Source organism: Garra rufa, chromosome 5 (genome assembly GCF_049309525.1).
Source record: "Garra rufa chromosome 5, GarRuf1.0, whole genome shotgun sequence".
Classification (NCBI taxonomy): Eukaryota; Metazoa; Chordata; class Actinopteri; order Cypriniformes; family Cyprinidae; genus Garra; species Garra rufa.
Genome location: NC_133365.1, coordinates 22,026,120 through 22,053,265, shown reverse-complemented (window position 1 = coordinate 22,053,265; position 27,146 = coordinate 22,026,120). Strand labels below are relative to the sequence as shown.

At 34.8% G+C, this 27,146-nt stretch overlaps 1 protein-coding gene across 1 annotated transcript in view; it reads right to left on the bottom strand.

Moving 5' to 3' along the window:
• Positions 1–24,347, bottom strand: part of homer1b (homer scaffold protein 1b) — a 27,763-nt gene extending 3,416 nt beyond the window's left edge. Inside the window, exons 1-3 of the mRNA XM_073840013.1 lie at positions 24,009–24,347; positions 13,350–13,506; positions 1,786–1,917 (exon numbers count right to left, since the gene is read on the bottom strand). Coding sequence (XP_073696114.1) covers positions 1,786–1,917; positions 13,350–13,506; positions 24,009–24,013 — 294 coding nt within the window. The 5' untranslated portion in view covers positions 24,014–24,347. The remainder of the gene's footprint in view (positions 1–1,785; positions 1,918–13,349; positions 13,507–24,008) is intronic.
• Positions 24,348–27,146: the final 2,799 nt, after the last annotated feature.

Genomic DNA, 27,146 nt, shown 5'->3' with positions numbered 1-27,146 from the left:
ATATATATATATATATATATATATATATATATATATATATATATATATATATATATATATATATACTTTTTTTTAATAAAACAACTAGAAATAACTTGTTTATAATGCTGTTACAGTGTGTTTTATTTATCGTTATATTTCATTTAGTTATTTATTATCATTATTATTTTATTTTATTTTTTGGACAGCACCCATCACTAGGAGTGGCCAGAATATTATTGAATAGTTGTGCACTTATTTAATATGACTGAATTAATCTTAATTGACTTAAGTGAGATATAATTATTATTATAATTTTTTTTAAGTTAAACGAGTAGAAATAACTTGTTCAGTGTTATAGTGTGTTTTATTTATTTGTATTTTTATTTTTAAAATTTTTGAACAGCATCTGTCTCCAGGAGTGGCCAAAATATTCTTGAAAAATTTATATAATATAACTAAATTAACCTGATTTAATCAGGTTACATATAATTACTATTTATAAATAACAAAATAACAGTATTCAGTGCTATTTTATGTTGGTTCTATAGTGCTTTTCATTTATTTTATTATTTTTGGAAGCAATATTTATTATTATTTTTAAGTTAAAGTAGAAATCACTTGCTCAGTGCTATTTTATGATGCAGTTATAGTGTGTTTTATTTATTATTTCATTTATTTGTATTATATACAAACATATATATTTTTTTTTCTTTTTTTTTCATTTCATTTTGTTTTGTATTTATATTTATGACTGAATTCATCAAAATTAATTAAGTTTAATTATTAATTAAACATAATTATTATTATAATTATTATTTTATTATATTATATTTTTATATTATATTATATTATATTTTTTAATTATACCAAGTAGAAATAACTTGGTCAGTGCTATTTTTTTATGCTGTTATAGAGTGTTTTATTTATTGTTTTATTTATTTATTGAACAGCACCCATCAAATTTTCATCAAGTTTCATTACATTTTGTACACCTATTTAATATTACTGAATTAAAATAATTTAATTAGGTTACATATAATTATAATTGTAATTATTATTTTATTACAATTAAAAAATAAATCAAGTAGAAATAACTTGTTTAGTGCAATTTAAAAAAAAAATCAAATTTTGTGCACTTATTTAATATGACTGAATTAACCTGAATTAATTACATTATATATCATTATTATTATGATTATTATTTTATTATAATTTTTATATTAATAATCTATTTTATGATGCTGTTGTGTATGTATTATTTTATTTATTTATTTTTTGGACAGGATCCATCACCAGGAGTGTCCAGAATAATCTTGAAGAAAAATCTAATTTTGTGTTCCACAGAATAAAGTGACAAGGATCAGACACAACATAAAGGTGAGTAAAAGAACACACCATTTTCACAACGCTAAATAATAATGCTGATAATTTTTTTATAAAGTCAACACAGCATATGTAAAAGCAAAAGAAAGACAGAAAGAGGAGAAAAGAGGAAGACGAGAAGAGGTGGTGAGGTTTTCTACCCCCAGCTCCTGACAGTGCATCATCATAATGCAGAGGAGCAAGAGATAGAGGCAGCGAAAGAGAGGAAAGCACTGTACAGAAGAAGCCTCCCACGCACCGATGACTGTACAGCTCCTCATTAGGGCACAGTGTGTAGGTGTTCCCCAGCACAGAAACACAGGGGGTGGAAGAGAACGAAAGAAAGGGAGAACAAGATCTCCAGAGACACAGTGAAGAAAATGAGAGATAGCAAGACCGGAAAGAGAGAGAAAAGAAGGAGAGATAAAGAAATCCACCCACCTTGGCCAGATGATGCTCAGTGGAGAAGCCCAACCCATACACTGTGTTGGCACGGCTGTCTGCCCACTGCCCAAACTTGTGAGACGTCTTCGTGAAGGTCATGTTCGGGGTGATAGTGCTGTTTATTATTGCCTGTGAGATGAAAAAAAGAATACCTCTCAAGAAAACCATGTGAAAAGCACAAGTGCACACTATGATCTGAATGTACAACCTGGCCATAAAGTGTTTAAGGCCAAGGCTTTTTTGAGAGAAAGAGCAAAAAATAGACAAAACAGGGTCCATAACATGGGATGACTACCATATTGGGTCAAAAACCAGCAAGAAATAGCATATGAAAGAGTGTGATCCATTAATGTATCATCATATTCATGCAGATCTGAGATGTGGCCTTGAAGTCTGTTCAAAGTTCAAATATGGCCTTTGATATTTCTTGATAATTGAAATAAAGCTGAAATAAAATTAAACAAAATATAAATATTGTATGAAAAACAAAGTGAAAAATAATGAAATCACTAAAGTTTATAAAGCATTTTTTTATTTTTTTTTATTTTTTTAAGATAGATTAAGTAGAAATTACTTGTTCATTGCTATTTTATAATGCAGTTATGGTGTGTTTTATTTATTGTATTATTTTTTGTATTATTTATTCTTTGAAGTTAAAATACTAAAATGACTAAAATTAAACTTAAAAATAAATAAAGCTTAGCAGAAATCCTTAAAACTAAAACTAATAAAAATGGCAAAAGTACATCAAATTAAACTAAAATTCATGAAAACTGAAATTATAATAATAAAGTTAATTCAAAATTAATAAATATTATAATGGTATATACACAATCATAATATAATATTGGATATTCTTCCCGCTCCCTTATCATTTTTGGAACATTTTGGAGGAAAATCTGCAGAATTTTGCAAGATGAATTAAAATATTAATTTTTATCACAAAAACATTGAAAGTGAGAGCTTTTATTAATATGCTCAAATTTGGCAATATGATATAATATAATAAATTATAATATGCTAAACTTAAAGTTAAAATAATACAATTACTAAAACAAAAACTGAAATAAAAATCAATTAAAGCTAAACAGAAATCTTAATCACTAAAACTAATAAAAATGACAAAAGTACAAAACAAAATTAAACTAAAATTAAAATGAAAACTCAAACGATTAATTAAATTAGTAAATTTGGTCACAAGAATTACATAAATGTGATTTATATAAAATTATATAATATAAATTATATTTATAAAAAAAAGTGATTTATATTATATTATATTATTAATATGCTTAAATTAGCCATTATAATATAATATTATATAATATAATATTAAAACAATTAATAAAAAAGTTAAAATTACTCAAACTAATTACTAACTACTTTATAAATTGTATAAACTAATAAACTACTTTATAAATAACTACTTTAAACTGAATTAAAAATCTATTAAAGCTAAACATAAATCTTAAACACTAAAACTAATAAAAATGACAAAAGCACATAACAAAATTGAACTAAAATTAAATCTTAATAAAATTATATATATAATTATAATTGTAAAATTATACATACAGCAGTACAGTAGTTTATATATATATAAAATTAAACAGAAACTAAAAATATAAAAATAAAGTTAACAATAAAACAAAAATAATCTAATAGTGATAGCTCTTATAAATATGCTCAAATTAGTCAGTATATTATAATAAAATATAATATATACAATTTCACATATATCATATATTCTCAGGAAAAAAAAAGTATAACGTGGTCACTGGTGTGGTACCGTGGTACAAAAACTAAATTTTTATGCAAAAAGGTATATTTTTGTACCCTAAATTTACCCCTAAATGTCACATATTAGTACCTTTTGAAAGGGTACCATACAAGTGACAGTTTTTTATTTTTTTCTGAGAGTGAAGGGGCAGGGGATGTGTGAAAATCTTTGGCCACACATTCTGTGTGGATTTAATCACAAGGCTCCAGAATCGCAATTAATCAAATTACTAAATAGCTTATTTGATATACAATGTTTAAAAAATGACTAAAGGAGATGGTCAGGACATGGTCAGAAATGTAGCTCACAAACACTTAACTGCCTTCAGTACATCTCAAGATATTTCCTGCGTTATAAGCCTGTGAAATGTTATTGATGAAATGACGACAGTCACTGCCAGTGAATGTGTTTGTGTGGGTGTGAAACCGAGAGCAAATAAGGAGGGAGGAAAGAGCGAGAAGGAGAAGGAACGAGAGAGGAAAGAGGTGCACTGTGAATGTTGCACATATTCTGTGGAAGTCATAATCATAAATTGAGCATCCAGAGATTTAGGCATTTGCACAGCACAAAATATCATATTCTTAATCAGTATCAGTTTTACAATAGAAATATCCAAACATACGTACATAAATGTGTATTAACCAGCAAAATCGCATTGATAGAGAGACTTCATGTGATGGTGTTTATCCTATTCCAGTGACAGATTTTTTTTCCACTTATTTTTATCTATTTTTGCAGTGTTCTTCTTTAAGATGGGGAATGTAAAACATGGAATAGATAGATGCACAAAGCATAGCGATCCACGAAGATTGCGTGGATAAAAAGCCTCGAGCGCTCTCATACTCCCACACACTTCCAGAACAAGGCCAATTGGCCACACACAAACGTGTAATTTCAAGCGAGAAAATCGACAGTGGGCTACCACTGTCAGCTTCCTGAGTGTGTGTGTTACACATGTTATACAATCATTCCCTAAGAGAGGTTGGACGGACAAATGCTGTTCTCTATATTTCCAGTATTTAGCATTCCCACAGATATTAAAGGTTAACCTACAGAGCACAAAAGTAGGCTTCTGGGAGTTAAAATCCCATTTATTTTCACTCGCACATACTTTACATATTTTAAAATAAATGTACCATGAGCTCTGAGGTTGTTAAGTGATGTTATATGCCTGTGTGCAAACCAGAAATTAGTGTATTTCGATTACATGTCATGTTTAAGCAATGAATATCTAGTGAATTACACTTAATCCTGAAGAGAGATCCACCAATCATGAAGTTGCTGTTACCATAGTAATGGGAATCGCAGCAACGGCAGAGCTCAAAAGTGATAGTCCACATGTTCACAGTTAATTTTAGTTTGCAGTACTCTGAAACAAGAATCCTTTCAGACAAATAGTCAAATGCTCATTATAGGAATGGGGGATGTAACCGTATACATCATTTACCAGTAGAAAATTGTCAACTGTTAGAGAAATTAGTTGCGGTTACACACTTACGTGACTGCTGTGTTACGCAGTCACAAAAACTTATCGTTTGCATGCATTTTTAAGCATTGCGGTTTAAAAACAAATAATTTTAAGCTGTAAAAGAGAACTCATTTCGCTATATGCGCGAACTGATGCGGGAGTATTGAACTAGTTATTTTGCCGCTTTAGGTTTGAATGGTTAAATGCACACATAAGTGAAAATACATGTAACAGTAAATAGGATCTGGGTAGCTCTTAAAGTGACAGCAGTCTGATATTTCTGAGGTCTGTCATTCATTGTCAAACAACAAAAGAGATAAAATTTCTCATGGCTCTTGACCATGAGAAAGAGATATTTAAGAGATATTTTGAATTTGGACTGCCGTAACATTACCCTTTTAAACTGCTAGCTGTCAGCAATTTATAATACACTTTTGAGCTTTTATTTTGACAGAAACAGCAGTAGAGCTTTTATTTTGACAGAAAACTCCAGCTTCAGTGAACACAGGCTTACAAAAACACGCCTCACTATAAATCTAGTGAAATGCTGTTATCATCTTCCGTGAAAATAAAGCATAACTGTGGTCATTGCGTTCCCAAACACATGCTAAACTCACAGTACATGCAATAAACGAGTTCACTGCATTCATTCACTGTGAACTGAGCCGTTCTGAGGTGTGGAAAACACCAGCTCACGAGCTGATCGCCTGAACGAAATGTGCATTTCACTTTGAAATGCGCAGCGAAAACAGACTGATACTGATACAGATACTGTGCCAAAGCATAATGGCCCAAAGACCTTTAAATACCTTTTATTTTAGAATATTTAAAAAATCGATATTTTTTGCTGCGAAAGTCCTATCGTTTCATATTGTCATGTGACCACGATAATATCGAGACGGTTTTGCTATCGCAATACCACGATATTGATAATACTGTTACATCCCTAAATGTAAATCATTACCGAAAATGACTCATATAATGATTAAGTGATAAGATTTTGGTCATATCGCCCACCCATAGTTTGTAAAACTGTAGTGGTCGAAAAGAGTCTTAAAATGACTTTTGGCTCAATTTCTAAAGAGAGACAACAGTTAGGACTTACATTATCATATGAATAAATTATAAGCATATTAGAATGATTTCTAAAGGATCATGTGACACTGAAGACTGGAGTAATGATGCTGAAAATTCAGTTTTGCATCACAGGAATAAATGCCATTTTTAATTATATTACAATAGAAGACAGCTTTTTAAAATTATAATATTATTTTACAATATTACTGTTTTTACTGTATTTGATATTTGATTTATGATACATCAAAAGATCAAATAAATGCAGTCTTAGTGAGCATTAGATATTTATTTTAAAATAAAAAAAACACAACCCCAAAGTTTTGAACAGTACTATTTTTAAATTAACAATGGAAAGAGTGCAAAAACATTAAGTACTTTTAACTTTTCAAATAGTTTTTAGTTTAGAAACAATTGATGTATTGTTGTGACTGACATTGGAGCTGGTTGGGTTTCCTCCAAGAACTCTTTATTCAGGACGTTTTTTAATTGCCTATGGAGAAAATGAATGGGACAAACACTCCTGAATCACTAATGCGCTCTATGCAGAAACCTCCATCCAAGTAGATCTCGCAAGGCACATAATCAGTGGTGAAATTGAGCTTTTGGCATACATAAAGCAAAAAATAAAATCCACAGCACTTTCAAATATTACAGCACTTAGAATTTAAGCATAGCAAACATAGCAACACACTAAAAATAAATCAGAACACACTAGTAACGGGATAACAATTAAACACAACACCCTAGTATAACAGAAACAAGATTTACATGGGCAAACAGCTCATTATTTTCTTCAGAAAATTTACAAATACTCTGAACCTGTCAGTTGTGTTGTTGTCTATGATCAGAAAGCTCTCGGATTTCATCAAAAATATCTTAATTTGCGTTGAGAGTGAGAGTGAATAAGTGAGAGTGAGTAATTAATGACAGAATTTTCATTTTTGGCTGAACTATCCCTTTGAGATACTTAAGGTTTTCTAACAAATTCATGTTAGTGTTTGCCAATCTGCATCACCATGACTGATGTTTACGCTGTGCTTAATGTACACATTAAGTGGGGTAAACCTAATGAAGTGATAAGCATGTGGATGAGTGCTATTCCAGCTCAGGAACTTCACAGTTCCAGTCTTTTCCATGCTCTCGTGTATGTGCTGTTCAGCTAGCAGAATGCTACGAACGTTGAAGCTGGTATTTGTCTTTATTTTCAGATGCAGACGGCTCGGCGAGAGCTCTAATCAGAGTCCACGCAGCCTTCTGTATAATCACTCACTTCAGGCTTGTAATTGCATGAGAACAGCTGAAAGCTGTACAGTGGGTGGACAGCAGCAAAGAATAGTGCAAAGACTAACGTCTCTGTTGTTGGAAGGAGCTGTCCATTTCATGCCACTTTTGCGATCTGTCAGGGGTTAAAATAGGGCATGGTGTCGCAATCACAGCCTAGCGCTTAGTAACACAAGTTTGTGGCTGGAGCATGGAATTTGCAAATTTTTCTGACCATTTCATGTCACCTCCCAAACAAGACACTCATACAATGAATAAAATTTGGTGTAGAGCTTTTTTATGTAATCCACATTGTTTTATGCATATTTTGCACTATGGGGGGCACCATTATGACATGAAATGGTTGCACTCAATGAGCTACTGGCATTACCTGTTGCTATTTTTAACCCAACACAACTCTGAAAATAAAATACTGATACGATGAACACAGCTACTAAAAGAGCTTACAAGTGGCGATGGATATAAGCGTATGCTTAAACCAAATGCCGTACTATCGATTTCCCCCCCCCCCCCAAAAGTCTAAACGCCTCTGGATATCACGTGAAATCCACGCTGAGAAACTCCTTCAGTGACTGCGGCGTCATGACGAGCATGTTTATATCCTGCCAGGATGGCATCTAGCGTTTCTTGTCTCTGCTGATTGTAAGCTCTTTCAGTAGCTGTGGTCTACTAAAAGCCTCAAAGGCATCAGGGCTAAAGTGGAAAGAACAAAGACGTGGGTCTTTAGAAAGTTTTATTCACTCACAGGCATCTTTCCACTCTTTTCTCCTCTTCTTATCGATAGGAAAGCAGTGAAGACTTACTTTGCTTCTCTTGTTGCCCTTTGACTGAAAATTACAACCAAAAACCGCACAATGTTGCATTGTATCAGAATTTTATTTTTCGAGTTGTGTTGCAGTAAAAAATAGCAACAGGTAGCGGCAGTAGCTCACCGAGTGCAACCATTTCACGTCAGCGAAATAATAGTGCCCCCCATAGTTCAAAATATGTATAAAACAATGTTAATTTTTTAAATGAGGTAAGTCGTTCATGGGTTTTCTACTACATATTTCAGTAAGAGACATCGTTTAAGTTATATTAAGCCATACACATTTTAATACCCATGGTTTCCTTCAATATGGAATTTTCCATATTGATATTTAACAGGTTTTTACCTGTTTCTGGAACTATATAGTGTAGTGTTCAAATTGTCTTTTCAAAAATTAAACAAAATCTACTAAATTTAAAATACTTAAATGTCATTTTAAATATATCCTCAAGTTGTGTAGGGGTCATTTTAACCCAGAGAAGATTTCTATCTTCCAACAAATGCTAGTTAACATTGTAGCACTGGAATAACACTTACTTTTCCCAACATTTTTGATAACGTTTTGTACTTTTTTTTTTTACACAACCTTGTTACTCTTGCAGTGTTCCTGGTCAAAGATGACCAGCTTATAACAAATTGCTTATTTAATGCTATATTATTATTATGCTAAATTATCATTAAGATATATAATTGCATTCAATCTTTTTGTCAGCTTGTTTTCTTTCAGTTTTTTTGAAACTAATTATTCGTAGGCCTCACTGATTTAAGCTTATGCAATTATAAAGCTCAAATTAATGAGACTTATGACTAATCAGTTCCAACAAGAAACAACAAAACAGTAACTGCAAGAAAACCAGCTGACAAAAGTACTGAATTCAATATATTTGCTAATAATATATAGCATAGTCACAGATTTTCAGGTTAAAGTTATTGATCAGAAACTTTTAAATTATTTTAAATTATTATTACTCTAAATCAAAGTATAACTCTATTTTATATACTAATGTACATCTACTAATGTGACCCTGGATCACAAAACCAGTCTTAAGTAGCACAGGTATATTTGTAGCAATAGCCAAAAATATTTTAAATTTTTCTTTTATGCCAAAAATCATCAGGATATTAAGTAAAGACCATGTTCCATGAAGATATTTTGTAAATTTCCTACCGTAAATATATCAAAACTTAATTTGCATTGCATCATTTGGACAACTTTAAAGGAGATTTCTCAATATTTTGATTTTATTGCACGCTCAGATTCCAGATTTTCAAATATATGATAATAATGAACCAATAATGTCACTCTGGGACTTGATGGATAAATCAGTGAATTGTTTTTCAACTTGTTATTTTATATGAAACATTAAAATGGACTAGGAGAATGCATTCGGTTTTGAAAACAGTGATGAAATGTGAAAAGTAATGATGATGTACTACTACTGCTAAAAACGCTGCATGTAACTGGAAAAGCTTCACTATTTTGAGAACGAGCAAGCTATGTAATAGCATGCTACTAAACAATTTAGTTCTGAAAAGCTAGTAGTGTTTCTACTTTCAGTTATTATTTCTGAATAAAATCGCAAACAAATGTGGAAAAGAATAGTCCTCAAAGAAAACTCCGAACTAAACTGAAACCGCATTTGATCAAATGCCGTCCAGTGAAGTCATATTCCATGAAGTTATAAGATAAAGTGAATGGCACTCAGCGGATAGAGACCTTACTGCTAGCTGTGCTACTGCCTATTATAGGTCAATAGTGGTTCAGATAAGGACAAGGCTTTAGTGACAAGTCCCTGTCATTCAGAGTGACAGGACCACAATCAGCTGTGCCGTACAAAAGTAAGGGCAGAATAAATTGCATAGGGGTACAGGGAGAAAACACAGACATGGACGGAGCTTAAATATCATGTCAAGCTTTACATGAGCTCTTCAATCAATGTAGCATCCTGCTAATACCTTCAGCCACTGTGAGCCATAACTGAAATTCCCTGCAGGGCTCAGACTTGACTTAAGATCAGACTCTAATTACAGCTGCTGCGCTGACCCCATTCCCCTGCCCCAGTCTCATAAGGAACAGTAACATTTAAAGGCATTATAATTCTGCATGCAACTGTGGATCTCAATATTTTGTAATAACACTACCTAATTTCTTTGCAGAAAGTACGGTGGAGGTACCATGAGACAGGAATCATATCAAAAGATTAAACATAGTACTTTGATGATACTAAATGGTTACCATATTTATGAACCCTGGTATTTTGATGATACGCCAAAGCATTTCAAATGATACCATGAAATGACCATGGTATTTTTGGTACTTTTTTTGGTACTTTTTGTTTGATAGTTGTCTAGGTAACACTTTATTTTAAGGACCAGTTCTCACTATTATTTACTATTATTCAGCCAAAACTATTTGCTCTGGAACAAATAATAGATTGATGAGCCTAAAGACTTCCTGTTAGATTTACCAAAAAAACAAAAAAGGATAATATCTCATGTTTAACCACTATAGAGACATCAGAGCCAGTGGCAAATTCAGAAGATCTGGCCGAGGTAAGGCTGCTCTCGGTGGGTTCATGAGTGCTGAACGTCTGCTGACGCCCTGGAGCTCATGTGTCCAAAAACATTGAAACAAATTTTCAAGTAGACAGTATCTTTATTAACAAATCACATATTTTAAGTCTAAACAAGTACATTCTTGCCTAAAAAACTCTTAAAACTACATTCCGTGACACATTATTTAAAAAATTATAGTGGATTTGGGCGTCTGCCATGATACTGAAACTATAAGAAATACTGCAAGTGGAGTGATACATACCAGAACCAGAAAGAAATGTTGCATGTATATATATATACAGTCAAAGGTTTTTGAACAGTAAGATTTTTAATGTTTTTAAAAAAGTGTCTTCTGCTCACCAGGCCTGCATTAATTTGATCCAAAGTACAGCAAAAGCAATACAATATTTTTACTATTTAAAATAACTATTTTATAATAATTCTATTTGAATATATTTTAAAAAATGTATTCAGCAGCCATTATTCCAGTCTTCAGTGTCACACAATCCTTCATAAATAATCTAATATGCTGATTTGCTGTTCACAATTTTTTTTTATTATTATTATTATTATCAACATTTAAAAGAGTTGAGTACATTTTTTCCGGATTCTTTGATAATATCTGAAATAAAAAGCTTTTCTAACAATATATACACTATACCATTCAAAAGCTTAGAGTCAAAATAATTTTTGGAGGGGAAATAATATAGAAATCAATATTTTTACTTAGCAAGGATGCTTTAATTTGATCGCATGGGATGATAAAGACATTTATAATGTTACAAAAGATTTCAGATAAATGCTGTTGCTCTGAACTTTCTATTCATTAAAGAAACCTGAAAAAATTCTACTCTTCAACATAATGATAATAAATGTTGCTTTGAGCAGCAAATCAGAATATTAGAATGATTTCTGAAGGATCATGTGACTGGAGTAATGATGCTAAAAATTCAGCTTTGAAATCACAGAAATAAATTACATTTTAAAATACATTCAAACAGAAAACAGTTATTTTAAATACTAAAAATATTTCAAAATACTGTTCTAGCTGTACTTTGGATCAAATAAATGCAGGCTTGGTAAGCAGAAGAGACTTTTAAAAAAAACATCAAATATCATTGTTCAATCATATTAAGTTTAATCAAACATAATGCATGTAGTGTCACCAGTGACAAAAAAAGCATAATCTTTCATGGTAAAAGTATTTTTACCCATTACAATGACCATATCACTTTTTAAAAAAGAGGAATTATAGGGATATGGTTACACTGATTGTCATAAGGTTCTGCAGGGGTCCGGTCAATTCCATTCTTTTATCAAAGCTTTTGATATTTTTTACTTTATGTGCATTATGTAATGAATCTTATTTAGAAATTAAAAACATGCTCTGTGCATTCAAGTCATTGTATCTATAAACTGCATTTTAATTTTTTTTTTTTTTTTCAAATAAACTAATAGATCTAGTCAAAAAATGACATGGGCGTCATGTTGTTGACCCTATGGTATGTTTAAGCTCTACTTAAGGATCAACTGCTGATAAACAGTGCGCGCTTGCTTGCATAGGTGTCAACAGTCACAGTGCAAAGTGCATTGGTTCACATGTTATTTCTGTCTCTGAAACCAAAAGCTAAGGGGAGGGTTGAGCATCCCAACTCACAAGCACATTCAGACACACTGCGGGAGCTATTTTAAATCCTCCTCTGCTAAAGCTTAGGAACCGCAGGGATATGGTTATGACTGCACATGAAACTTGTGCATGTGCTTGGCTTTCAAACCACAAAATGTTTCTGAGATTTTGGTGTAATGGTTAAAAGCATGCATTTGTAGAGTGTCCACTCCTGCAGGAGCAAAGCTTGCGAATTATATGCTAATTGTGTCCAAGGATTTGTGATTTGGCATAGAAAACCACTTGGCTGATATCAACAAACATTTTTTAGGAGGATGGTGGAGGTACATGGTCTGCAGTGGTCTGCTTCCAAGTAGTGTGGATAATTACACAATCTACATTGAAATAAATGGGAAAAGCTATGAAAGCCTTAGAGTAAACAAGATGGATGAACTTACTCTAGCGGATGTAGAGTCGCTACTACTGTCTATTGATGTTTCCTGGATTATTGGACCATTACATGCACTGTATAAGACTGCACAGCAGTGACCAATTCAAGTGCATGCTGCTCTCCACAGGGAAAGTGAACTAATCCACTTCTATCCAAGGGAATATGTTTGATCGCAATCTCTAGCAGCTTGGTCCTGCGCACACTCAAAACTCTCGAGCGCAAAAGGGCTGCAAATTCAACTGATGCATACAACTCACATTATATTTTTGAGATTTGGAAAGCATTATCAGATGGCTTTCTTGGACCAAAGACAATCCTTTAATCTCCACCGAACACAGAGTCCTATACACTCTTAAAAATAAAGGTTCCAAAAGGGGGTGTCGCAGTGATGCCATTGAAGAACAATTTTAGGTTCAACCTTTTGTGAAATGGAATGTTTCCATGAAGGTTCTTCACAGAAGAATAGATTCCAATAAGGAACTTTATTTTTAAGAGTATAGCACCAATAAACATGAACGGAAAACACCACATTACCTTTGATCCGTCCAAGCTGATGATCCTGTACACGTTCCTGGTACTGTCATAGAAGTACGATACAGTGACCGCATGCTTGCTGGTGGGCATCCAGTTCTTCTTAGTGCTGGGGTCTATCTGGAAGACGTGTGCCCGGGTGCTGTAGATGGGCTGCTCCCTGAAAGGTAGGAAGAAAAAGTGGTGAACCTCTTTGTGTCTGAGCACGGTCGTCTTTCCAATTCCACCAGGCGCGTTGGAACGTCCTGGTAGACGGATCACCATTTCTTCAGCCTCCATCTTGCTGCTGATCACCACTGTTTGAGCCCAGGTGGAAACCTGGGTCTGTCCTAACCGGTCAGACACATTGGTGCCCTGCTACCACTGCAAAGCGACCATTCAACGCCCTGCTGATATGGAAATGCCAGCTGTTTGGCTGGGGCCGTGTGGGATGGACACTAAATATAGTCAGGGACGCAGTAATCTGTGCAGTCCCACCCCTATTGACCTGATCTTTGCTGTTGGAAGTACGTTCGCACACGTTGGACCACACTAAGAGCATATCAGGGCTCTTTTCCCAGACAGCCTAGCTCTGATAATCGCACATTGATGAAGGTAGTAACATAAATACTAGATAAACCAATGCGCATTATATCTTAAGTCTAAGAGCATGAGAGGATCTCATAAACAACCCAGCCAAGTTTTACAATGCTGCATTTTAAGGCTTGTATGACCCTGTTTCTGCTGTGTAACACAAAAGGAGATATTTTGGAGAAATGTTCTGGTTTTGTCTATAAAGTTAAAGTCAATGGGGTCCAAAACAACCAACCTAATCTCATGACTAAACGTACCTGTGGGAACTTTTTCGCAAGACGCGAAATACATAGTGGCGCTGTAACTCTAATGCTCTGTGACGTTTTAAAATAACGTACCATCTGCACTACACCTCGCGAGCATGCAGTTTAAGCATGTTTTTTTTTATCTCTCATCTTTCAGCTCTTTCATCGTGAGTCATGTTTTTCACGGGATTGTACCCAAGGATTCTGCATCCTAAGTCCAGAAAGCATCCTGCCAAATTATTGCCCCCTCTCGTTGAATTCGCAACATGATTGCCTAATTGTAACCTAACCTTACCAATATTAGGGGGCTAGTAATCTGGCGGGGGTTAGAATTCGGCACAACACCGGAAAGCAAAACATATGGAGCTGTAATCATTACTGTGTATGAAAACAGTTACAAGTGCTTGCTGTTTTACCGTCTCTAGTGTTCATTTCTGTTGTAAACTACGGTGATATGTACTTTTTGTACGTAGTTCGCAGCTTGCGAAAAAGTTTCCACAGGTATGTTTTCGTCATGAGATCAGGTTGAAAACAACACTGGACACCATTTACTTTTATTTTATGAACAACAAAAACACTAAGACACTTCTCAGTATATCTTCTTTTGTGTTCAACAGAGGAAATTGATACAGGTTTGGAATGACATGAGGGTGAGTACATTACACCAGATGTTCCGTTTTTGTGTGAACTATCCTTTTAAGAAATTAGTCATCTTGGAGGCCATGGACAGTGAAAAATGAAGGTTGTTTTCTTTTTTATGAATGTTATCATTACCTTGGGCAACAAAAAACAGAAAAGCTTGTGGACCACAAGCAGGATGGAATAATCACTAGAATAATAGGCATTCATCGCAGAGGAGAACAAAAGAACACCGGAGTCCCAGTCAGATGAGCTGTCTCACTCTGAACTTTTCTCATTCTTCTCAACACAATTACACATCTATCCTCATTCCGAGTGATACATTCATGTCATCAGCAATTCATCAGCAATTAGCATTCACACAACCAATGCTGAACAGTGACACTTCTCAGTAAGGTTCAAATCGTTAACATTGGTTAATGCATGAGGTATCATAAATGAACAAAGAACAACCATTTTAATAGCATTTATTATCAGATACAGTTGCAATACAGAAAATCTGAAAAAAATTCAAAATTGAGGCTGAACAAGTATGATGGATCAGCAAACAAAAGTGTTCTTGCCATTGTCTGATTTACTTTTGTAAGCTGACAGTACCTGCGTTTCCATTACCCTTCAAAACGTGCAAACTGAAATTGTGAATTAAAAATTTTGCAAAAACTCACATATATTGCAAAAAGGTTTTTACGCTAGCATGAGGTGGTTTTTCAGGCAATTCGAAAAATCAACATTTTGCAAAACGGCAATGGAAACATTTTTTTTTCCACATTTACAGGTCACCTGGCGTACGTAAAAGTCACATCATTTTATAATGTACTGTAACCTCCAAGAAACACCTTATACGTGGCCGCTCTCAAGTGTAAAGGCTTTTTCTTGCCATTAATGCTTGAAAAACCGCAGCACATTACGGCTCTGACACAGCCGCCAATTGCGGCCACTCTAGTCAATGCTTGTGTTTATACCAGTTATACACGTTTCAGAAGTGCCCCAGAAGCGGCTCTCCACACTGCTTTGCTAAAGATACACATCAACATATCCTTTGATTAAAAATAACGGCTAATGCGGTGGCTGTGATATACATATACCTACCAACATTGGCCATCAGAACTTATCACCAGAGGAAAAAGGTACATTTTAGTTACATAACATGGGTTAATGTAAATGCTGTCATTTTGAAATAGTTTTTTATCGACATTTATAAAACATTGCAAAAGTCTTGCACAAATCTGTAATGTATAATTGTAAGTTGGGTTAGTTAAAAATGTCAGGTTTACTTTATTTAGTAGCGAACCACAGCAGGTGACAGAGGTCAAATATTTGTAGTTAGGGTTGGGAATCGAAAATCGATTCCGATTCTGGAATCGGATACTTAAGATAAAGAATCGGATACTTGTTATAAAATTAAAATTTCGATTCCTCTTATTGATTCCTGGGTGCAATTTTTCATCTAGTGATCTGCCAGGACCTTCCGCGAGTGCAATCTGCCAGGACCTTATGTGGTAATGTAAACACACATCAGTCTACAAGATGGATCGTGCGACTGCGAAGTGCTCAAAAGTGTGGCTACGCTTTGTAAAAACCGAAGACAAAGCTACCGCTGCACGCAAACTTCATCTGCAAGGGACGGATGTTAGTCCCGCGCCCACCCGCTCCAAAAGGAATAGATTTTATTTCATCCCGCAAAAGCCCACATAAAAGTAACTTATACCCCCGTGGAAAGACAGGTATCTACCTCATCTCTTGGCTGCATGAAACAAACCCTCCCGTTAATGTAAAGGCAAAGATGATCAGAGTAATAGTAACGAACTCGCGCGTGCCTAATGTATTCATTCTTGTATATCAGAGTCGTACATTAGGCACGCATAAGTCCGTTGTTGATTCACAAACTATTCATGATTTCGGGGCTCTGATCCTTAGTATTTTTATTTGCACAGTTTTCAAAATGAATGTCCTTTGAGTGTTTTATAATGAATGCTTACCCATAGAGGTGGATCTTGTAAGGGTCAGTGGTGTTTATGCACACATGAGCACCAGCATAAACAGATTTAGAATGTATTTGCTGTATTTTTCATTTGTATGTTTATTTTATAATAAATACAAACAGTAGATATTCAGTCACTTAAGAAAGAGTACTCTGAAGTTGTTAATGTCTAAATTAAATAATTTAGGAGATTTAAGTCTGTATATGTATATACATGTTAAAAAGTTTTTAAATTCAAAAGTATAGCTTTGATTTAAAATTTGTTTGAATATTTTTATAACATGCAGGAGAAAAATAAAAAGGCATAACAAATGTTTTGATTAATAAAAAGGTTAAAAAATAAACACCTTTAGGAAATGTCAGGCATAGGGGGGCCTTGCAAAATTTACCCGAGAAGGAGTGGGCCCCTGGCATAAAAAAAGGTTGAGAACCCCTGTAATAAAATAATATGTTGCAAGCAAGCACTGAAAATAAACATATTTGATATATTAATGTTTGACTTTTTTTTTTTTTTTTTTACTAAACTGGAATCGAAACTGGGAATCGAAAAGAATCGGAATCGATAAGTGGAATCGGAATCTATAAAATTTAAAATGATACCCAACCCTATTTGTAGTGCATATTTAAAGTTAATTTATCCACCTTATTTTTCAATGCAGAAGTAGGCCATTTCTTGTTAATGTGTGAGCTGCTAGGTAAATAACTATAAGAATAAACATACAGTAAACCTTAAAAGTGTTAGCGCTACAAACCAGTGTGTTTTTAGCCCCTTACACATAGTATTATTCTATAAAATTACTGGAACGACTTTGTCAGTAAGATGTATTATCAATATCATGGTATCGCGATAGCAAAATTTTATATTATAGTGGTCATATGACGATATGAAACGACAGGTCTTCTGGGCAAAAAGTTTTGTTTTTAAAATATATTTAAACTTCTTATTCTAACATAAAGGGTCTTTAATCCCTTCATCAAGTCTGTTTTCATTGTGTGTTTTAAAGAGAAGAGTGTGCACTTCGTTCAGGCGATGAGCTCGTGATCCAGTGTTTTCCGACCCCTGAACGGCTCAGTTCACAGTAAATGCAGTTTATTGCATGTGCTGCGACTTTAATGCGCGTTTGGGAATATTTTCGCGTTTTTGTAAACCCGTTTTCACTGCATCTGGCTTTTTCATCTAAATAAAAGCTCTACTGTCGTTTCTGTCAAAATAAAAGCTTAAAAGTGCAGTATGAATTGCTGACAGCTAGCGGTTTTAAATGGTAACGTTACTGCGGTCCAAATTCAAAATATCTCTTTCAGCTGTGGAAATTATGAAAAGAAGTACTGTAATTTCCCTAATGTAGTGTAAAGCAAAAATAATATACCTATAAAATATTAATTTTCATTTATTTTACAGTGCAATTGTTTTACAATGAATGGCTATTACTGTCATAGGAATGACAATATTATAAAATTGTTAATTCTTTTATTATATTCTAATTTGTTTGGCTTCCTAAAACACCAGTGTGAATGTAATCAAGACTAAGACAGTATACCACAAATAAAAAGAGTCCCCTTTGTAGTACAGGTACTCTTAATTTGGAACTCTCAAAGTGAAAAATGACCTCTAAATGACTGCGCCTCCCGGTGTTGTGTTTGTAATGTTATGATTGGCCAAGATTAGATGTCTTACGTCAGCGTGTTTAGAACTCGAACATGCTCATGCCGGTAACCTCTTTCTGTGTTCACACAGAGCACATTACCGGTAATTTACCAATAATGTTACAACTTTCCATACCGGTAAATTGGCAGAACGAATATAACAATATTTATGAAAATATCTTGTTCACACATGATCTCTATTACCAGTAAAGACTGTATGTGTGAAAGGGGCTTATGATTACAATGCTGAATTTAAATAATATGATAACAAATAGCAGTTTGCAACATCAAGCAGTTTATGTATAGCTAAAATTTCTTAAAGTGGATGACACTAGAAGCCTCTAAGATAAAAATGGGCATACATACTCTTACGCTATAGTCGCTATAAACGGGAATAGCGCCAGATGTTTTTTTTCTGTATTGTGACATACATTTGTTCGACGGATTAGTGAAAAATAAAAAATATAGGGCATGGACTTAAATCCATTCAATAAATTGGTCGTTGATTGATTTTGAGATGTGGCCGTTACAAATAAAGTTTCTTCTTTTAAACTCCATAGAACCTTTCCACTTAAAGTGGAAAAAGAATCTTTAGATTTTTATCTAAAAGCTCTTTACAGTAAGAAGAAAAAAAAATGGTTCTTTTAAGACCTGTTCACTGAAAGGTCCTTTAGGGAACCAAAAAAAATTAAACTGACCTGCTAGAGAGTGTAAGAAGTTACATGGGAGGTTTTCAAAATTCAAATCAAACACAGAGGGAAGCCCACTACCGTGCATCCTACTCACTGGCCCTTTCCCAACACACTACTCTAAAGCAACTGGCCTCAAATCAATGTCAAAGGGCATCTGTCTTGACTGCTGTATACTCAGTCATCAGCAGAAAGAGCTTTTCCATACCATTCCCGTACCCTATACTCCTCTGACCCAATTCCACAGATAACACCCTTCAAATCCCATGCAGGAAGAATCACAATCAATCCCAATATATTTCTTCCTGCTTATTAAAATATAGGATCAGAAGTGGGAAGTGTAGAATGGGGGAAGGGGCAATATCCAAAGCATATACAGACGGTTGGTTGCTTCTATTCCCATGAAAATTAATCACCATATTCAATTACATTAGCGTGCTTCTAATCAGCTGCTGCTGGGCTGATGTGCAGGAATGAGAGAAAAAGACAAGGAATACGAAGGAAGAGAAGCAGGGATAGCTTAGATGAGGTAGAGGAGAGAGAAAGAGCGAGCTGCGGAGTATGGAGAAGTGCTTACGCTGCACCATGGAGGCAGAAGATCTCTGAAGAGCATCAAAGGCTTGTTGCATAATTAGCATTTAAATTCGATTCAAATTCAGTTGCAGTCACCACACATGGGTGGTTCACATGACATCACATGCTTTTTTGTCCATAGGGTCATAAAATGTATTAACTTAAAATATAAGTTTATATTGTGAATGTGCCGATGCCCCAAACATATTTTACTCTGTTTTCACTTGAGTAAAAACAGACTTAAAAGTTAATACACAAATGCCAAGCGCAAAGAGAATAAGTACAGGACATGAAATAAAGGCATCCTTGGGGAAATAATGTAAATAACAATAAATAGACTGGATCCAGTCATATTGGCACATTAGTGAAAATGAAATAAAGGAAGTTTATGAATGTTCACTACCAGTCAAAAGTTTTTGAACAGTAAGAGTTTGATGTTTTTAAAAAAGTCTCTTCTGCTCACCAAGCCTGCATTCATTTCATCCAAAATACAGTAATACTGTGAAACATTTTTACTATTTAAAATAACTCCTTTGCTTTCTATTTAAATATACTTTAAAATGTAATTTCCTGTGATCAAACCTAAATTTTCAGCATCATTACTCCAGTCTTCAGTGTCACATGATCCTTCAGAAATCATTGTAATATGCTGATTTGTTGTTCAAGAAACATTTTTATTATTATCAATATTTAAAACAGTTGAGTACATTTTTTCAGGTTTTTTTGATTAATAGAAAGATCCAAAGATCAGCATTTATTTGAAATAAAAAGCTTTTGTAACATTTTACACTATACCATCCAAAAACTTGGAGTCAGTATATTTTTTTCTTATTTGGGAAAAGAAAAATAGAAATTAATACTTTTATTTAGCAAGGATGCTTGTAAATTAATAAAAGTGACGATATAGACATTTACAATGTTACAAAAATTTCTATTTCAGATAAATGCTGTTCTTTTAAACTTTCTATTCATCAAACAAACCTGAAAAAAATTCTAATCGGCTGTGTTTTTTTGAGCAGCAATCAGAATATTAGAATGATTTCTGAAGGATCATGTGACTTAATGATGCTAAAAATTCAGCTTTGAAATCACAGGAATAAATTATATTTCAAAATATATTCAAATAGAAAACAGTTATTTTAAATAGTAAAAATATTATAAAATTTGACTCTTTTTGCTGTTCTTTGGATTAAATAAATGCAGGCTTGGTGAGCAGAAGATACTTCTTTAAAAAGTGTTCAAAACTGTTCAAAAACTTTTGACTGGTAGTGTTTACTATATGCTTATTAAATTGATAAAACATTTCTCATCTTATTATAAATATCTTATGTTGTGACAAGCATATTTCATAAAAAAATAATCCAATATATTGATACAAGCACAAACAAAATGCTTAAAATTGTAATAGTATTTTGCGATGTTACATCAAAAATTGATGCGCATTAATTAATGCTTTAATGACTAAAGTGAAAAATAATTTTTATATTTATATGTATTTGACAAGTATATAATCTGTTACACATGACTTCTTTAATGACAAAAGTAGGTTAAAACGTAAACTACTCAAGAAGCAATGTATTTTCTTAGTAGCCAATGGTATAAACAACATGATTTTCATATCTTGTTTGCTAAGATTTTTCTATTTCATGTTTCATCAATGGTTAAATGTCAGCCACCCACACAGAAAAACAGGATGGCAGTACAGCCTGAATTTATAAAAGGAGAATGAAAACTAGATTTCTTTCTAAAATGTTTCTGAAAGCACAAACCCTCAGAGCATTTTAAGAAAATATGAATCTCTTAAAATGTTGCTATAACAATTATTAAACAATTCTTTGCGTTTGAACAAACTCATCGTACACTGGATTCAACAGTCAAATGTATCTCAAAGTCAAGACTGTACAATGTTAAATGTAAATGAAATATAGTCAATTATATAAGGAATCAAACGCAGCCAGCTCTATATTAACATCAACACAAAAGGGAGATGATTTCACACCACCCACCTTCAACAACCCACCACCATCCAGAGCAGCAGTCTATTTTATCCGCTCCAGTCCTTACACGAACATCTGTATTTCCGAAAACGAAACTTCTGCCACACTTCAAGCTTGAGTGATCTTGAAAAGTGTGTCTACAGATAGTGGACATACCTTGAGAAGAACTATTTTGTCAGTTACATAACCTCACTGGTAGCCTGATCATTCTTAACTTGCTTATATTTTTTATCACTTTAATTTCTCAATGCGTTCAGCTGGGGGCAGATCTGTGAATAGCCCCAAACCCCCTTTTCACAGGCCCATTTTCTTGAGTGCCGCCCACTTTTTCAGAGGCATTGGTTCTGGAAGTATTTTTTCCAATTTCCAAGCCAACCAGCTATGAGTTGAATCACAAAAATCTTGTATTTAAGCAAAATGTTCAAAATTGGACAAAAAGACAAAGGTACTCTGTGCTCAACAACTAAAATCTACAATCTAAAATGTGACCCTGGACCACAAAACCAGTCTGAAGTAGCAAAGGTATATTTGTAGCAATAGCCAAAAATACACTGTATGGGTTTCCTACCGTGAATATATCAAAACTTAATTTTTGATTAGTAATATGCATTGCTAAGAACTTTATTTGGACAACTTTAAGGGTAATTTTCTCAATATTTAGATTTTTTTGCACCCTCAGATTCCAGATTTTCAAAAAGTTGTGTCTCAGCCAAATATTGTCCTATCCTAACAAACCATACATCAATGGAGCTTATTTATTATTTATTATTATTATTGGTTTTGTGTTCCAGGGTCACATTCAATTTAATTAGGTTGTTGATTATAGCTATACATAATATATTTTTAGTGTATTGCCAAATATGCATATATATAGAAAAATTTAAATGTTTTATAGCATCGGAAGACTGACTTGATTGTGTCATTTACACTGCTCCATGGGAGAGGGCGGAGCTTAGTCCTCTTAATGTGATTTGCAGGCTGCGACTCTATGATTGGTGGAATATTCTGTACAGCATTATGGGTAATGTAGTTTTTCACCATGAATTCTAATTTGATTATTTTTATATATATAAATAATGGCAGATGGCTTCAACTAAAGCATATACCATCTATTAACAACCTTGTAGCTCACAGTAGGTCTGTCTTTAAAGGTTTATAAGTTATTGTTAAAAATCAGTTTCCCTGTGGAAAAGGACCCGACTGCCGCACTCTATTACCCCCATACTGCCTTAACAATGGCTGTTCGGTAATGTTAGCAAGCATACTACATAACAATCAAACAGTTTATAGCATGTACCAAATTGAATTGTGTGCCACTGAATTGAGTAGGAAGTGGGAATAATTTCCTCCAGAGTAATACACTCCCTGAACAGCCCGTGAATCTTTCAATGGTGATAATTTAATTAAGAATGAAGAAGAGGGGCCTTAAAGCAATTAAAGTTCTTTTTATTATTTATTTATTTAATAAATAAAAAAATGCTTTCCCACCACAAAAAAATCAATCTTTATGTAATCAAACATGATCACTTAAACTTCCAGACACTGATCAAAGACCACCCGGGGGAAATATATAAGTATATAGCCTACGGCTACCAATGAAAAGATTTTAGGTCATTCAGATCAAAACGAATAGTAAGCTGAAGACCCTTCAAGCACCCAAGTTTGAATTTCCACATATAGGGTCACCTTTATTTAAAATCTATATCTCAGTTCATCTCCGGCTGAGCTTTGGAAATTCCATGTACAGATATATCAGATGTCATTGCCAATATTGGCTCCAAAATTATATTGATGAGGCTGTGCCATTCAGCGATGCTCTGCTGAAATGTAGATTACATAAGCATGACGAGAATAAAGGCCTTTGGCACTGCAGCACATCAATATATGAAATTAGCTAATGTTCATTCTCATTCAGAGTACATGCTTGTTATCATTTACTACAAAATAATACCATAGATCATACACAGACCAACAGACTTTACTCTGTGGTCAAAAATGCTTATCACAATGAATTAAGAATAAACATATAATAGGCTTTACAACATCATGCAATTAATATGTGTGTGTGTGTGTGTGTGGGGGGGGGGGGGTATTATATGATATTTTAATACATAATGCACATAAATATATCCATGTCATAATTAAGCACTATAAAATACATTCATACATTCCTGTGCATACTAAAAAGCACACTAAAGGCGTTCGTAAACATGAATAACTGCCCTTACATTCTGCCCTGTCCTCATAAGACCGGTGATAAAACGACCAGGCTGTGAGCTGCCAATTCCTACGGTACGTTTCGCTATTTACAAGCAACTTACCCCATGTTGCCGTTTTTCCCTCCTGAGACAAAATGCGATTTGTTGATCACCGAGTTTCTTCTTCTTCCAGCTGAATGTAGCGGCTTTGGATGCGGTGAGCGCGGTCAGTCACATTATGAGCAGCGGCATTCTGCGTCTCTCATTACGCGCTCTGTATGTAGGCTGTCAAATGCACCGACTGAATCCCACGGCGAATTGCCCACTAATATTGCCCAATTTCAGCACACGATAAGCTCACCTCGCATCTCCGCGTGTCGAAAATGCGCCTATATGGTAATTTTGAAGAGCGCGAGGTAACGGTGGAGCTAGGGTGAATAAAGAGCCGCTGCCTCTCTCTCAGTGGGCGTGTGGCTCTAAAGATGAATCTACTGTCAGTCGATGGTCATAACACATACCACACAATATCCCACAACAACGCCCCCTGGCACGCTCTTCTCCCATTAAAAACACCTGCCACTTTTTCATCCTAGGATTTTACGACAATCATCATCGTAATTCACATTCGTAACGATAATTAGTCATTGTCGTTGTTTTAAATAAAACTGAATCCTAATTACTAGTTCAATATTCGTTTAACTCAGTGTAGTTAAAACTATATAAGAAAGTGAACCTTTTTTATTAAACCTCTTGTTTACTCCAAGTGTAACAAGGGTATTTACATATCTTAAAGGGAGAATTCACCCAAAAATGAAAATTCTGTCATTAAATACACACCCTAATGTTGTTCCAAACCCTTAAGACCTTTGTTGATCTTCAAAACACAAATTAAAATATTTTTGATAAAATCCGAGAGCTTTCTGACCCTGCATAGACAGCAACACAACTACTACATTCAAGGCCAAGAAAGGTAGTAAGGGCATCGACAAAATAGTCCATGTGACATCAGTGGCTCAACAATAATTTTATTAAGCTACGAGAATACTTTTTGTGCGCAATCAAACCCCAAAAATAATGACTTAATTAAACAATTCTTCTGTGAGTTACCATCTTTACACACGCATTGTGCTGTCAAACCATAGACTGTAAAAAAAGATGGACGGCGCGTCTCCGCTTTATTCCTCTACAGAAAAGTGAAGCCAAATTATCTCAATATGGCCGTTGCCATCTTGGGGGAAATTACATCATTTGGAGCCATAGTCTGCGCAGTAGAGATTCATTTGGAGCCAGATGCTGCGTCCGAAATCGCATACTTCCCTACTATATAGTATGCAAAAAACAGTATGTGAGGCAAGTAGTATATCCGGATTCATAGTATTTGAAATACAGTAGGCGAGAAGTACCTGGATGACCTACTGCTTCCGCCCGAATTCTGCAGTACGCATACCATGGACACCCATGAGGCTCTGGGAGAGAAGTCGTCATATTCAAAAAATGGCGGCAAGTGGAGACACGCGGATGTAGTACATCCGAATTCCATTCATACTATCCATTCATACTATATAGAACATACTTTAGAACAGTCGGTAAGTACATTTAAATTTAAATGTAGTACCTACTGAAGTAGTATGCGATTTCGGATGCAGCAAGTCTGCACAGTAGTGTCGTGAGGTGGAGCCGCAGTATCAAAGTCCCACCCAAATTGCCGCAGACCCAGTCGCGAGACCACAATCATGACACCACAAACCCTGTTTTTATAGCATCAAATAACTACCTAAAAGCAAACTTATTAGAAAAACAAACACTTGATGGAAACCATCTTTGGAAAAAAAAATTTTGAAGTCAAAGTCAAAGTCAACTTTATTGTCAATTCTGCCACATGTACAGGACATACAGACAATTGAAACTGCGTTACTCTCAGACCCATGGTGCATACAAGTAACATTAAATACAAAAAATAACATTAAATACAAACAGTAACATTAAATACAAAAAGTAACATTAAATACGAAGGTAGAATTTAAAAAATATGAATACATACAAAAATAAACATATAATATATTAAATGAAAAATACAATATACAAGTAAGGACACATGGTGGAGAGTGCAAACCATGTAAACAATATAGTGCAAAAGAGCTTGTAAGTGTGTAAAAATGTCAGAGCACTCTTGTAACTCTTATGAGCAGTGTGAGGTAGTTGGCAGACCAATGCTGCACAAAGTGACTGGTGCAGGTCAGTTTGTGTGTGTGTGTGTGTGTGTGTGTGTGTGTGTGTGTGTGTGTGTGTGTGTGTACCTGGTATTCATCACGTTGTGGGGACCAAATGTCCCCACAAGGATAGGAATACCAGTAGATTTTGACCTTGTGGGGACATTTCTCAGGTCCCCATGAGGAAACAGGCTTATAAATCATGCACAATGAGTTTTTTTGATGAAGTAAAAGTATGCACAATCTCCTGTGAGGGCTAGGTTTAGGTGTAGGGTAGGTGTAGGGCGATGGAAAATACGGTTTGTACAGTATAAAAACCATTACGCCTATGGAATGTCCCCATAAAACATGTAAACCCAACATGTGTGTGTGTGTGTGTGTGTGTGTGTGTGTGTGTCAGAGTTCAGAAAGTTTGTGAGGCAGAAGAGGAGAGTGAGGGGAGTGGGGGCAGAGCAGGGAGAGAGTTGAGCTTCCTGACAGCCTGATGGGTGAAGCTGTCCTTCAGTCTGCTGGTCCTGGCCTGGAGACTCCGCAGTCTCCTCCCTGATGGCAGCAGGCTGAAGAAGCTTTGCATTGGGTGGGTGGGATCAGCTGCTATGCAGAGGGCTTTTTTGGTGAGACATGTGCTGTAGATGTCCTGTAGGGTGGGGAGAGGGACACCAATGATCCTCTCAGCTGCTCTGACTATGCGTTGGAGAGTTTTTTGGCAGGACGCATTGCAGGCTCCAAACCACACAGTGATGCAGCTCGACAGGATGCTCTCGATGGTTCCTCGGTAGAATGTGTACATGATGGGGGCTGGTGCTCTAACTCTTCTTAGTTTGCGGAGGAAGTAGAGACGCTGCTGTTCTTTCTTGGCCAGTGCAGTGGTGTTTTTCGTCCAGGAGAGATCCTCAGTGATGTGCACACCCAGGAACTTGGTGCTGCTCACTCTCTCCACAGACACACCGTTGATGGTCAGAGGAGCGTGCTGAGTGTGCGCTCTCCTGAAGTCAACAACAATCTCCTTCGTCTTCTCCACATTCAGAGAGAGATTGTTGTCTCCACACCA